The sequence below is a fragment of the Tauraco erythrolophus genome, chromosome 6 (genome assembly GCF_009769465.1).
Source record: "Tauraco erythrolophus isolate bTauEry1 chromosome 6, bTauEry1.pri, whole genome shotgun sequence".
Classification (NCBI taxonomy): domain Eukaryota; kingdom Metazoa; phylum Chordata; class Aves; order Musophagiformes; family Musophagidae; genus Tauraco; species Tauraco erythrolophus.
The window spans coordinates 42,334,807-42,349,516 of NC_141470.1; the positions used below are offsets into that span (position 1 = coordinate 42,334,807).

Consider the following 14,710-nt stretch of genomic DNA (forward strand, 5'->3'; position numbering starts at 1 on the left):
TAAGATTCTAGATCACAAAAAAAACAGGCCTGTTTGATGCGCCTCTGAAGAAATTAAACCATAGCTATTGTTAGAGTACACAACAACTTTATTCACTGTCTTCAGCAGAGACTTTTACAGCACTGAAGACAGATGTTCAGTGATTCTTGAAAACAAGAGCCTTATAACCTCAGCTACCTCACATTGCCTCCCTTTCATTACTAGGGATCTCTTCCTTAAACTCTGTAAATATTCAAAAATTGATGTATTTTGTTGCATGCACTTTCAGAAAGTCTAGATGACTTCTCTTATGGGGGGCAATTAAGATATCGAGGTAAGAGGGAGGACTAAAAAGAAAGCATGTTATTTTCCATTACCAAGTCAGTCAAAATTCGATTCCATATTAAAGTTAGAAAAAAAGCAATGTACTTTTATGACTTTCAATGTTTTGTAGCTTAAACTATTTTTTAAAAAAATCTATTAATGTAAGCTATTTAGTCTGCATAGTACTCAAGGATTTGAGGATTGCATAGGACTTCTCCAAGTATCAACAGAGCAAGTATTAAATATGGAACTTAAACTTTCATTCATGCTCACCTCAGACATAGCATTTAAAAAAAAATTCTGGAGCCTTCTGTATTTGTTACTTCTTTTTCTTTTAAAGAAGTTCTTAAAAAAAGAATACATACACACACACTGTAATGAAATCAAATACAACGAAATGGTAGTTGGTCATATTTTCATACCGTGTACCTTATCTGGGAGGAAAAATTCCACTCATTTTCCCAGCAAGACTTATGTAGACCACCAATCTGTGTGTTTAGCCTCCCTGCAAAAATACCAGTTGATCAACTGGGATGAATTTGTTTGAGACACTTTTTATGTGATATGGTAGCTAGTACAAACAGGTCACTGTGTGACCAAGCTTTCCACTGATGTGAGATAGGAAGTGCTAGAGATGCGCGTAATAATAAGAGTATGCCAGGACAGAGAACTATCAGTTCTAAAATAATTAATTAACATAAAATAGGAGAAATGGACAGGCTCTGATAATGTATCCTCAAGCCCACAGAGTTTTTTCCATTAGGAAAATCTACCAATTATCTCCTGACAAATAAATTCTTTCTTAGGATTTCTAAACCAGGGAAGGTTCTTGATCAGGGCTTGTTACATCCTTTTTCAGATGTATTTGATACTTATGTAGACAAGATGCTGGACTGGTCACCACTCGTGCTTAAAACACTTCCTACAATAAAAGGCAAGACAGGGAGTAAATCTGTTAACATCAATCATACCCTAGATGCTAAATGTTTTATTAAACACATTTAGATATCTTTCCATTCAGGTTCTGAGCACAAGTCCTTTGGGTCTTACTTACAAAAGAGAAGTTCATCAATTCTTTCATAGTTGAGGTATTTTGCTAAACAAAAGCATTTATTTCGGCACTATCATTTTTCCCCCCATCACCAGTACTACTGCTTTTCTGTTCTAAAAAACCGAAAAAGAAATAGTTTTTAGCATATTACATCCCACAATAACTAAGACTGTATTAGAGATTATTGTCCATATTCAATAAATGAAGCCTCACTATATTTGATCTACTATGCATTAGTGAACTAAGATGACCATTAAGATTTCAATTAATGAAAATAAGCAAATATTTTTGGTTTTACCATTTCAATTTTAATACAATTCAAAAAGAAAAAAAAAGTAAATGTTATGCATGGCAATGTTTATTAAACAATCACATTTCATTTAAGCAATAAAATGCAGCAGTCTGGAAAAGCTGCCAGAAACAATGTTTGGCTTCAGAAAAGGCGATTATGAAATTACTTCCAATAAAATTCAAATACTCTCTTGTCTGTTGATTAGTTGAATGCTTTAGACTGGAAGGAACAAAAAGTGCAAATCAGCTGAATGTTACTTTCAAAAGTAAAGTCTTAGTGTCCTACAAGCAGTTACTGAAAGGCCTCACCTCAATCTTCATGATAAAGGACAAAATTCTCCAATTTCTATACAATTATCATTTACTGTAACATTTCAAACAACGTAACATTATTACTAAAACAAAATTAATTCCAGAATATAACTGCATATTCTGCCTACCGTGAGCACCTTTTTTTCCTTTCTCTTTTCTTTAAATCTAATTTGCTTGACATGAGATGGCATGAGATACATTCTCACTGCAAAACTAGAAACTACATGGAACAATACAGTTACAACCACTTATAGGAACATGTTCCAGCTTAAGATAATTTATACCTAGGCACACTACTTTTAAATGAAAATCTAAGATTCAGATTGTAGTATTCTGTTTCTGCTGACACACTTTCAGGAAAGCGACTTGTCACAGAGTAGCTAATTGCTGACGTGCAGCTTAGCCTTTTGCAAAAAAATTGCCCTTCTGCGCATCACCTTTACTGTAGGACTTGTAAAGAAATGGGCAAAGGTCAACGTTGGTAACATTTGACATGTGGGCAAGTTTTAAGCATTTAAAAACGTGGGTTTTGGTGGTGTTTTGTTTTTTTTTTAATTCAATACAATGATTCAGTGGCAGTTTGAAATAAACCCAGTATCTTTCTGGCACCTAAATCACTTGAGAATCACCTCATATACAGAGATAGTGAAAAACAGTGTGATTATCTTGTAAAGACTCTAAGAATACACTAACAATTTTCAATTTGTTCTTGTAAATAGCTTTAAAAATATTGTGGAAACATGTTCTTACATGTGGGTACTGCTGCTTGAAACTGAACAGTTGGTTGACATCCAGACAACTATTACAATTTTCCAAAAGCAAAGCAGCGTATAAGCATAATAAACAAATGGTCACTTTGCTAAAATTTAGACCTAATTTAGTAATTTGTAGAATGACACTTTCAAACTGTGCAACACAAAATAATGTAGCCAACAGTAACATACAGGTACACCATTTAATATTTATTATATGCATTTTATATACATTATTTTTCAACAGCTGTACTTTTGCTATGTGGTACAATCTTAAAAATTTGCTGATTCATAGTTTGTAAAACAGAAACCTTACAAAACTCATCAAAACTTGCAAACTGATCAGAAAAGTTTTGTGGAAGACTAGAAAAAATACTTTATTGTATTAATCATGCATTACACAAACAAAATCTTTAGTTACACCATAAACTGAAGCACATCTGAAAATAAAATAAAAGCAGGGAATAACTAGTCAAAACACAGCAGATTTATGAATCTTGAATCAACTACTTTTGTATTCTATTTGAAACGCAAATAAAAATATTTTTCACTCCAAAAGTTCTGAAACAAGATTGTTTTTTGGAATCAACTCTACTCCAGGTACTTAACCAGAAGGAAAAGAAACTCTTGGTTTGCAACTTTAGAATTATCAGACGTCCCATTTTCTCATCTATTTTAGACTGTTCAAAGAGTGCCATAAGAGATATACAGGGCCCTTTAACACACTACATAAAAGGATATAAAGACCAACAAAAAGTGAAATAAATAACAATAGGCCATTAGCAAGATGGATAATCCTTGATAAATAAACTCGTAAATACAGTAAGATGTACAAAATATCACATAGTGATAGGATGCCAAGATTAATTTTTTTTTTTTTTTAAGAGTTCATTTGGGGGCGTTAACCCCTCCGTGTTTCACTTGAACACATTTACAGTCCTTTATTTATGAAGACAGTTATGCGATGGTGATGAATTAGCATCCTTATGCAAGGACTTAGCTGAGCTGTATTAGGCAAAAGAAGGGAAGAGTGTGGTTACACGGCAGCGGGTCAGTGAGATCTCTGTGTTTTAGGGTTCTATAATGCAGAAAAACATTATCAATACAATCTTGAGCACTGTTGTGACAGGCTAAATATATAAAAAGACTTATAAAAACTAGAATTTTATCCAAACATTTTGTGCAACTAATGCTAAAATATTTTAAGTTAAATTTCCTTTTCTTTAAAGCAAAATAAAAGTTTAAAAGGGGAATCTGTGGCATTCAACTGATAAACAGAAGATTACTAAGAGATGAAAAGAAAGCTACTCTTGGAGCTCACTTCCCCCCACAAGAGCACCACATTCCTAACCCTAAGGCAGCACACAGAGTCCAAAATAAAAGTCTTTTTAAGATCAGACTCCACGTTTGCTTAAAGATACCTAAAGAACAGACATACGCTCAGTTCATATCCAGTCAAGGCTACAAATACTGGTTTTCTTTTTTGTTATTTCTCCCCACCCCCCCAAATACAGTAATTACAGTTAAATGAATGAGCCTGACATTGTTCAAGATGTGGTGACTTTTCACCAACTTATACCTGCCCCACATAAGAGCCTTCACCCAGGCAGATCAGATGTAGTGTCTTATTGTAACCGTATCATTGATGGCAGTGACGCATTCCCTCTTTTTTGTCCAAACAGACCTGCTGTTACGACGCAGGTGTGTTCTGCTATGTCACACAAATACTTTGGCAAGGGCATCAGCTCCTGCACTGGCAATATATGCTTTTGACGGATGAAATGCTACATCATAAATTGATTCATCCAGCTTTTTCCTATGAGCTGTTATTTCTTGCACACATGTCTTGCTGTCCAAATTCCATAACCTAATGGAACAATCATGGCCTGTTTAGGAAAAAAGGTAAAAAGAAAAAGTTAGATTTGTCAGACACTCAAGTGCATCATAAATGTAAAATTTATAGAGCATACAGAAGATTAAAAAACCCTTACTTCCAGACATTAAATAGATTCCATTAGGATCTACAGCTAGACTTGTGACAGCATCCAAGTGAGCAACCATAGAATGGATCATTTTACCTAAAAGCAAAATAAATAGTGAATTTCTTGTGAAGTATCATTTCTTTTACAAGTAACATTTCCATTAAATGCAATATAGAATAACACACTTCTTTAGATTCCAACAATATCTGAATGATACAACTCCACTAGAAATTAAGTTTCAACTGCAGCCATTATAAGCTCTCTTTTTATCCACCTGGCATCTTTACTGGTAGCAATGACAAGATCGATCCTAAAATGACTGGGTGCGAACCTAAATTTTTAATCCCTTACATGTCTTAATACTTTGCTCAGTAGGATAAAGTGTTGACAACGCTTTGTAAAAAGAGACTTACTGAGTCATACCAAAGGTCCATCTATCTCTGCTATTGCTAGGAGGGAGGCTATTGGTGATAAACCAGGGAAGAAAATAAAACCAAGGCAATTATAAGTGATTATTTGCCCAGAGTACTCTCCAGCTTCTATAATTAACTGCCCAGTTATGTAACAAACCATAGGTGTTACCTCTGCATTCAACTACTTTTAATGCATTCCTTTTCAGTGACTTCGATTCTCAGACTCTTGGTAACATAGAATCATAGAATCATAGAATGGTTAGGGCTGGAAGGGACCTTCAAAGGTCATCTAGTCCAACCCCCCTGCAACAAACAGGGATATCTCCAACTAGATCAGGCTGCTCAGGGCCTCGTCCAACCTGGCCTTGAATGTCTCCAGGGATGGAGCATCCACCACCTCTCTGGGCAACCTGTTCCAGTGTTCTACCACTCTCATGGTAAAAAACTTTTTCCTAATATCCAATCTGAATCTACCTCCCTCTATTTTAAAACCATTACCCCTTGTCCTATCACAACAGGCCCTCCTGAACAGCCTCTCCCCATCTTTCTTGTAGGCCCCCTTGAGGTACTGGAAGACCGCTATAAGGTCACCCCAGAGCCTCCTTTTAGCATTTCATGATACTTTTTGAAAGAAGTTCCAAAATGTTTAACTGCACATTATTATAAAAACAATGACCTCCTCCTGTTTTGAATCTGTCACCTGTTGGAGGTTAATCAACTGAACCTTAGTTCATGTATTGGAAAAGATGGTAAATAAATCCCTAAGACCATGACCAACATGAAGAAGGTGTATCATCTTTGCCCAGTTGTCTGCCTTCCTGAAGAATCTCAGCCTATTTAGTTTCTAAGATACTTCCTGAAAAAACTAAAAGCTACTGAAGGTTTCTGATCTTTTTAAAGATTCTCTGAAACATTTTGATTTGCCTATATCCCTTCTGAGATAAGGGAGACTGGAGTAACACAAAGTACAAATGTGGGTACACCAAGAAATATAAAGGTAATATAAAGGAAATATAAAGGCATTAACAATGATTCTTTTTGTTGTTTATTCCTTTCCTTCCTCCTAACATTCATTTTGCTGTTCTGACTGCTAAGCGCTGCACTGACATTTGCATCCAACCTCTTCTTTTAACTCCGAGGTTTTACCTTGAGTGAGAATAGTCAGCCCAGTGATTATCATTTTATAATGTTTGTTTTTCCTTACATGCATCATTTCACATTTATCTGCATGGAATTTAATTTGCCTGCTCTTAAGTCTATTAGGATATTCAGTGCTTCCTCATCAGCCTTCATCTTTAATACCCTGAACTAATGAATGTCAGTAAACTGTCAACGTATTGTCTCCTGTCCAGATGATTCACGTTATGGTGAACTACTGCTGATCTCTGGGACCCGGCAATTTTTTATTTCACAAAATTACCGTTTACTTCCACTTTCTGTTTCCTGTCTTTGACCCAATTATTTGTTAATGTAAGGTTTTTCTCCTTATTCTACATCTTTGTTTCTTTAAGGTACTAAATTTTAATTTCAGGACAATCACTGCAAAGCATTCAATGACCACAATTCAAACACATACATTTGTGACAGGTGAGAAGGGGAAAAAAAAAGTCTTAGATTTTTGCTTTTGAAAACAAAAAACCTAAGACCATCACCCGGCTCCTGCACAAACCAAATCAAACACACTTAAGTAAGCACATGTGCAAAACCTCTCTAAGTTCGTTTATGCTGACTTTTTTATTTTTCTCTTTCAACTTTGTTAGGATAACATGCAGGAAGTGACTGATAATTTGACGAATGGGAAGTTTATGTTCGTTCTTAAAATTATTCGAACTTTTTCTCATGATGGAGAGTGCAGTTTTCCCCCTACATCCTTCCTTTCCCTCCTTTTTCCAGATCCTTTTCTGTTTTATAAACTTAATCAGCAACTTAAGTATGACACAGGATTCCATTACATCAGTGACTTTAGGGTTATTTCTTGCCTTAATAGGTACCATGCAATGTTCTTTACTACTGAGAGCTGAAAAACATAACAACTGATAAATACATAGATTTAAAAGCAAGGAAATGATGGAGACAGGAAGAAAACAGCAGGCATACTCTATAAATTAGCAAAGTGCTAACTTAAGAAGACCTTCTTGTTCCTCAAAACTATCCCTGCCTGTTTTGAGAGAGTATTTTCTGACTGCTGAAGTTGCAATTGCAACAGATATCACTACTTCATCAAAAAGATACTGAAGAAGTTGATCTTACAAAGACCAAAAGTTCTCTTGTATAAAACTGCATCACTACTAAGTTTTCTACAAATTTATTCTCCCTACGCCCATCCAGATTTACTTTAAACCTATTCATACATACAAGTTAGGTTCTCTTTATCCTTACCCGTTTTGTTGTCAAAAAATTTGATGTGTCTATCTTCATGTGCTGTAATAGTTACAGGAAGTGTGGGATGACTTACTACCTTGTTAATATGATTATTTGATTGTACACCTGAAAATAAAATTAAAAAAAATAAAAATTCACCTGCCTTAAAGAAAGGATTAAAGTTAAAATAATAATATTTTAGCATTACACTTTAGCTTACTATATTAACTAATAAGTAACATTTTACGAAGATTAGCAATTAACCTTCTAATAAACAATAGCTTCTTGCTTTACAGGGTAAGCCCAGTAGACTCTAGCCAATCCACTGTAAGGTTGAAGCTGTACAAGTGGTTTATACACATGAAAGATTCTTGAGAGTGCTAGCAAACAAACCAAGCAAGTACTGCAGGGCAGCACTAGCCAAGTAGAAACAAACCGTGGCATCTGTATTATATGTTTAGCACACACCTCTTGCACCTCCACATCAAAAGAGATTTGATGAAAGAAAAAAATACAGAATCCAAGTAACTGAAGTCAACGTAACCTATTAGACTCTGTCAGGTATGTCTTATTTCAATCTAAAGAAACAATGAATGGTTTAGAATGTCTTCAGATGTTTTCAGAATCACAGAATGTTAGGGATTGGAAGGGACCTCAAAGGATCATCTAGTCCAATCCCCCTAATACTCTTAAAGAATACTCTCTAAAAAACATTTTCTTATGTTAAAACACTGGCATATCAAGGCTTGATCCCTTCATTTCTGTGCTTCATTTTTGTTGACTCCATTTAAGATTCTCTCTTCAAACTCAGAAAGGTATTTCTCCAGTTTGTGGAGTTCTTTCTCCCTGTCAATGCCAGTTTTTGCATAAGCTACCCAGAATATCGCTTTTATGCAGTTTTGTAACCTGTGTTGAAATCTTTACATAGGCTACTAAGTAAACTGGACTACGTGGAGGGGAGAAGCAAATTCTTCCCTTGCATTATTCTTTTAGATCTCATTTCATAGAAGGGAGCAACCAGAAACTAGAGGTTTTCCTTACGGAACACTTTCAAAGTTTCAAGAAAAGAAGGCTCCTCTATCAAGAGTTTCATCAGATACATACAGTTCTTAAAGAGCTACATCTTCATAGCACCATATTTGCAGCAACTGAATTTCTAATATTAAAATTCTACAGGAGTGAGTGTTTAATCACAACCTGGGCAGAATTCCACATTGAACTAATATTCTGCCTAATTCACTTATTTACTTGATGTCCTCTGTGTCAAGGCTATATAATGAAAACTGTGGTTTAATATGCAATTCAGACAACTGAATCTTGAGAAACCTTAGCTTAGAGAACAAAAACCATTGCTTTCATTACCTCTAACTGCTTTCAAATCCTGCTAATCCACAACCTTTTCCATTGTGTCTGTTCCAAGTATCTTTAAGCATCTAACCAACTTTAAAATTGCATAATGCAGGAGAGGAGCAAGACTTTTTCATTTAATACACCATATAGTAAAGCTCGGATAAAGGTAACCCCGCTTAAGATGGATATTTAATACATAAGAGCTTGCTTTACTTACCAGACTCTATTTGTGATGAAAGCATTACCACTGACTGGGATGTTTCTAAATCATAGATGACTGTGCTGCCAGTGTTAAAAGATGCCACCATATGAGCAGGGTCACAACCTATAAAGTCAACTGATGTAGGTATTCCATGCTCTAGAAAGAGAAAAAAAAAAAGTCTTTAGAAAAACTGAAACACTTAAAATTCTTCACAGTTTAAACACTTAGTTTCTTTATACTCATACTTTAAAGAAGAAACTCGCTCCCTTCTTTAGAATAATGCTACCATACCAGGATTACTTTATTAAAAGATCCTTTCGCTCCTGTTACCTAGTTTTGATAAACAGAGATAATGAGCCGGCACGCATCATCAGCTGCCTCATAACACATTTTCAAAACCACCACAAAAACTTACCTTTCTCTCCATTGTAAGTGCAAATACAGGGCATTTTTTCTGATGGGTTCCATAATCTAATAGTGCCATCTGCTGAACAAGATAGTAAGTGATTCTTTACACCGCTGTAAGCAAGACCCCAGACTGCATCTGTGTGAGCAATTAATGTGCCAGCTAGAACGTTTGGCTCTGGAAAAAACCAAAAAGTTCAGAAATGAAAGCTTTTCAGTGAAGAAATACTAAAATAACTATTACTTGTATCTCAATATAAAACAAATTCCACATAAAACTGTCATATATTCCCCCAGCCCTTCCTGTTTAAACAACAGCTAGAATATTACACAGGAGGTCATTTTGCACAACCAAAAAAAAAAACAACACACACCATCAAAAACCAACCAACCCAAAAAACACCCCTAAAACCTCAAACAACAAAAAACCTCACTCCAAAAAAAAGCAAACAAGAAACCCCACCAAACCAAACCAATCAGCAAACAAAACCCACAACTATGTCCCTTTTTCCAGAATGATACACATTCTTGTTAACACCTCTTCTGAAGCGCTTGCTTCTTCCCTCCAAATTCACCATCTTAAACATGCTTGGTCACAGCCCTTTCTCTGTACAAGGTGCAAAAACACCTAATAAAATCAGCTTTCCACTTAAACACTGATGCCTATTGCTGTTTTTACTCAGCATACTCTGCTGACACAAGGGCATGCTCTAAAACTCTCAAGCACCCTAATAATTAAAGCAAGATTATTTCTATTGTGGAACAGGTAAACACAATCTTATTATCTCCTTCCTGATACTTCACAGTTGTCTTCTATAGAGTGTTTTTTAATCTACTCTCTACCAGGCTTTGAGTGGAGAAGTGAGAGAAAAAGATAAATGGAAAGGAATCAAGTCAGATAAATCACTAACATTTAGTTTTGCAGAAAATTAAAAATAAGTTGGTCTTGCAACCCAAACCCCTGCTAACACCCTTTAGGGAAGAAAAATATCCCCTTAGAGTGCTCTCTTTTAAAAGAAACTTTGTCACTTGAGTATAGACAGCTCTGTCCAAAGCCCATGGAAATCATTCCAAAAATCCTACCTGCATGAATAAACTGGACTATTTTTAGTGGTTAGATTATATTGAATAAATTTTTAGCAGAGGCGTACAATTTGGGCTATATGTTGATTTTGAAGGACAGAGTGTAGCAGTCTTCCTAGACCAGTGCAAGACAGCACTGTTTCCCATCCCTCCCCATCTCACTGCCACAGTTTATGCAGCCCAAGTGTTGTATTAGCCTAGTCATTACTTTGACACAAGGGAGAGAGGAAGTAAATCGTGACTCTGTTCCATTCCAACTTCAGTCAACCATGGAACTGCACCTTAGAATTACACTAAACACAAAATGCTGATCGCCATCAACGGCAGGAGAGCGGTGCGCAGTTTTCCAAGCGGTTATCAGTTGGTTATGGGAATTGAGACACAAACTAGAAATATGGGACATAGAACTTGAGTACACTTATCTTAGTTTTCTGAGAATTTCCTATCAGGAGAAATAAACAATCATTCAAAAATTCGAAATTTTGGTTCAAAGTACTAAGCATGCTTCTTAAAAAATTAAGTTATGATTAATTTTTTCTTTACTGTTTAAACCTCAGAAATTGCCAGTCTTCCTATTACAGTTCTATACGAAGTACGTCAAAAATGGAAGTGGGAATAAATAATTAATGTTTACCACACATTAAAAGTTGAAAACACACAATTAACTTGATAAATAACAGTTACATTTCACAACAGCTCTAGAAAACAGATTAGCATCAAGTAGAAAATCAATGTTGAAGACCACGGTCACGGGTTGTTTCTCTTTTAAAAAAGGTTCTTACTTACCATAGGTATCATATGGATCCACATTAGGGCTAGGCATGTTCCACCACTGGATGGTTGCATCAATACCACCACTGAAACACTGTTCTCCATTGGAACTAATTGCCAATGACAATACAGGTCCACTATTGGGAGACAGAGAAAAAGTTTATTGATACTGCCTATAGGCTAGAAGTGAAAATTTGGCTATCTACTTTCAGAAAAAAAGAAAGATCAGATTAAGTAGTTAAACAAAATTCAGACTCCAAAGAAACAATTCTGTTAAAACCTTTTTAAGTCTCAACAAGTGTTACCAAGCTGTACTAAAATATCCACAACAAATTAACTAAAACTATCCAAATTCAAGGAATTCAAAGAACACCACCTTATTTCTCAGAAGCAACGGGAACTACATCTACAAATTATAAGTTTTTACAGTGCATCCACGCCAATCTACTAGCTAGCTTTGCTGAAAGAGGTGGTTGTAGCTGTCCCCCTCCCTCCCCCCATTTTGTCATCCTATTTCAGGAACTGACAGTAACCTATGCCACAGTAAACTGGTTCAGAAAACGATCCCAGGAAGAGTACTTTTTGGCCGAGGTTAGACTTTTACTGGTTTAACTTCAGCTTGTTTGCTGTGATATCAGACAAGCACAAGCTGTAGCCCAAAGGAAGCAGGAGGTCTAATCCTTTGGACACACTACTAATTGAGGTTTAACTGTTCTGTAAAACCATATCCCTAAAGTTGACATCTGGCTCATTTGACAGGCTGTGCTCAGGATATAAGGAATTCACTGGTTATTTAAGTGCAGATGAGCTAACTAGAATTACATGTTTGAAGATGGGTGAAAAGGAAGACTATTGGTTGAATCTACCTACATATTTGGCAAAGTGAAGAATGAGGCTGGGCTGAAAGAGAATGTTGCTCAAAAGCTGCCTGAGGGTAAAAATAGTAGAATTACTTTGTTACCAGTCTCATTGGAAGTCATAGGGTGAGGATCAGTTCTTTATCAAGACTTCCCCAAACCTTACTTTCTGGTATCCAGTAACAAAGGCCCAAATAATAGCCCAAAGTCAGACAGAAAAAAAAAAGATGTGAAGAAGAATTCAGTTGGTCAGTGACCCTCTATCACTCAAAAGAACACTCGTATTTAAACATGAGGACAAATTAGTCACTCAGCCCTAGGGAAGAATGCTTTATGCTTTGCCTAATAAGTGCAAGAATAAGACATTACGTTCTATCAAGTAAGTGGCTCATGGGAAGGAGGAAGGTGATGACAGTATGTGTAGATTTCCTAATACAAACTGATTTCTTTTGTGTGTGTGCTGTTTTTTTTTTTTTTTTTTTTTGTCAAGGTCAGCACAGGAAGCATTATCCACTTCCACACTTACCAAAGAGCTCTTGTGAAGCTCACCTGCTAACTGTGTTGGAGACTGGGTCTTTAGATATATAAGCGAAGTACACTCAAAATATTGTGACTGACTACAGACTGTGAATTTCTGTCTTGCCTTCTTACTGAAAGGAAGCAGAATTCAAAACTAGCAAATGAAACTCAGGCAGTAATAAAGCATTTAATGCAAGTTGAAAAATCACTAAGAGTTTTACAAGTCCCAGCTCAACTTGCAAGTTTTACTAACATTGTTTAACTCAGGTTAGCTCACTGTCGCCATCTGCCACAGCAAAGACCTTTCCTTGCTTCAGACTAGTTTGTGTGATCTGCTTTCCCAAAATCTTGGGCTGGACCAGAATCAGAAATCAGAATATTTGTTATGGTGTGCAACAAACCATCATCTGCACATGAAGCAGGCTAACTTGAGACGGGAAGGGAGAAATCTCAAGCTGACATTGCAAGAGAACTGACTGTAGCTATCAGAACTTTACTCAGGTATTAATCAACTTGTTAATCACAACAATTATCTCACTAATTCCTAGGTTCCCCCAGCCTTGAGAGGCATATGTATAAATTAATACCCATGCCCTATCTACTACTTCGGACTATACCGGCAATGAAACCTTATGTCTTATTCCTGTTCAAGCCCCTAAAAAAATTCAGAACTCTCACTTGATTGATCTCTCTATTTTTCACTTGTTGAATCCACATTCAATGATATTTTTTTTTTGTCCTGATGATTGCATCTGTACTTTTAATTTCTTAGACCTGTATCTGAAGATATTAAGTAAGACTAATAAATTCTACCTTATTTATTTTCTTCACATATTACATATAAAATCCACAGTCCAAGACATGGGCATCACTCAGGTGATTTCATTATCATCTTCTACAATCTCTCCTTTCCCTTGCAACTAACCCCATTTGCCATTGTTTTATCACGGACTGTGCAATTCATGACAGAGACTCATTTAACCTGTTTTTACACTGTGTAACAGACTTTGTCTATAAGACATAAAAATAGAACACATTTGTGGCTTTTAAACTGAGGTGTCTTATGAATCCATGAGACAATGACAATAAATTTATCAAGCATTAATTATGTTAAACACTTACATGTGGGCCCTAAATGTGTAGATAGGTTCTACATCTAAAGAGGCACTCCTGAAAGAGAAAGGAAGGGTTATTACACTACACGAAATCCCTATTGAAAAACTCTGAAAATACTGAAGAGTTTAATCAAAGGCATTTAAAACATCACTGATGTTTTATAAAAACCCATATACTTGCTTTTTGGCAGGAACCGTTTTCTGCAAATTCCAAAGTTTTAGAGTATGGTCCTCAGAGGCTGTAACCAGCACAGGCTCTACAGGATGAAAAGCTAATGCCCGCACTCCATCAAAATGACTGCGTAGCGTATACTTAGGGTTCCATGTCTTGCGGAAGGCATCTTTATTAGCTGGCAGCTTAAAAAAAGCAAAGGAAAGGAGTAATTTTATCTCATGTTTAAAAGTATGTATAACTGCCTGTGTTTTAGGAAAGCACACTAGTTTTGATTCAGCTAATACATGTTCAATCTTAAGTTTGCATTTATCTATTGATCTGTCTATATGCACCTCTAATTCCCTCTCTGGCATACAAGGTAGTTTGCAAATTTTTCAATAATAATAAGTTTCTTTTGTCCCAGAATGGAATGGAATACGGTGATGAATAGGCAGACAGGAGACCCTTGATTTTCAAAATCTGGTTTTAATCCTTTTGTGCAATGATACTTTAATTCTTCTTCCCTGAAGAAAAACAAAGGTTTAACTGCTTATTATGTTCTCTGCACCCAAGGAAGAGTTTACAACTGTCAAATGCTCACTTATCACTTAAACCCAATAAAATCTGACCTTCAGGTCCCTAGTGAGTGATCGATCTTCCTCAGTAACCAGACTGAGTATTGCACAAAACACATGTAATTCCTGAATACTTCTACACATGAAGGTACATACACAGAAATAAGTAATGCAAATTTCAATATGCATGTCATGATTTTAAACATAACATTAC

The 14,710-nt window shown here is 35.9% G+C and overlaps 1 protein-coding gene across 5 annotated transcripts in view; it reads right to left on the reverse strand.

Moving 5' to 3' along the window:
• Window positions 1-2,623: 2,623 nt before the first annotated feature.
• The window catches only part of STRN3 (striatin 3), a 71,934-nt gene continuing 59,847 nt past the window's right edge, over window positions 2,624-14,710 (reverse strand). For 4 of the 5 annotated variants that reach the window (XM_086613988.1, XM_086613987.1, XM_086613990.1 and 1 more), the window contains 8 exons: window positions 13,949-14,124; window positions 13,775-13,822; window positions 11,292-11,413; window positions 9,433-9,600; window positions 9,033-9,173; window positions 7,484-7,591; window positions 4,701-4,787; window positions 2,624-4,595 (listed from right to left, as the gene is read on the reverse strand). In XM_086613988.1, the coding sequence (XP_086470114.1) occupies window positions 4,426-4,595; window positions 4,701-4,787; window positions 7,484-7,591; window positions 9,033-9,173; window positions 9,433-9,600; window positions 11,292-11,413; window positions 13,775-13,822; window positions 13,949-14,124 (1,020 nt within the window). In that variant the 3' untranslated portion in view covers window positions 2,624-4,425. The remainder of the gene's footprint in view (window positions 4,596-4,700; window positions 4,788-7,483; window positions 7,592-9,032; window positions 9,174-9,432; window positions 9,601-11,291; window positions 11,414-13,774; window positions 13,823-13,948; window positions 14,125-14,710) is intronic. The other variant, XM_086613989.1, reaches the window with a different exon arrangement.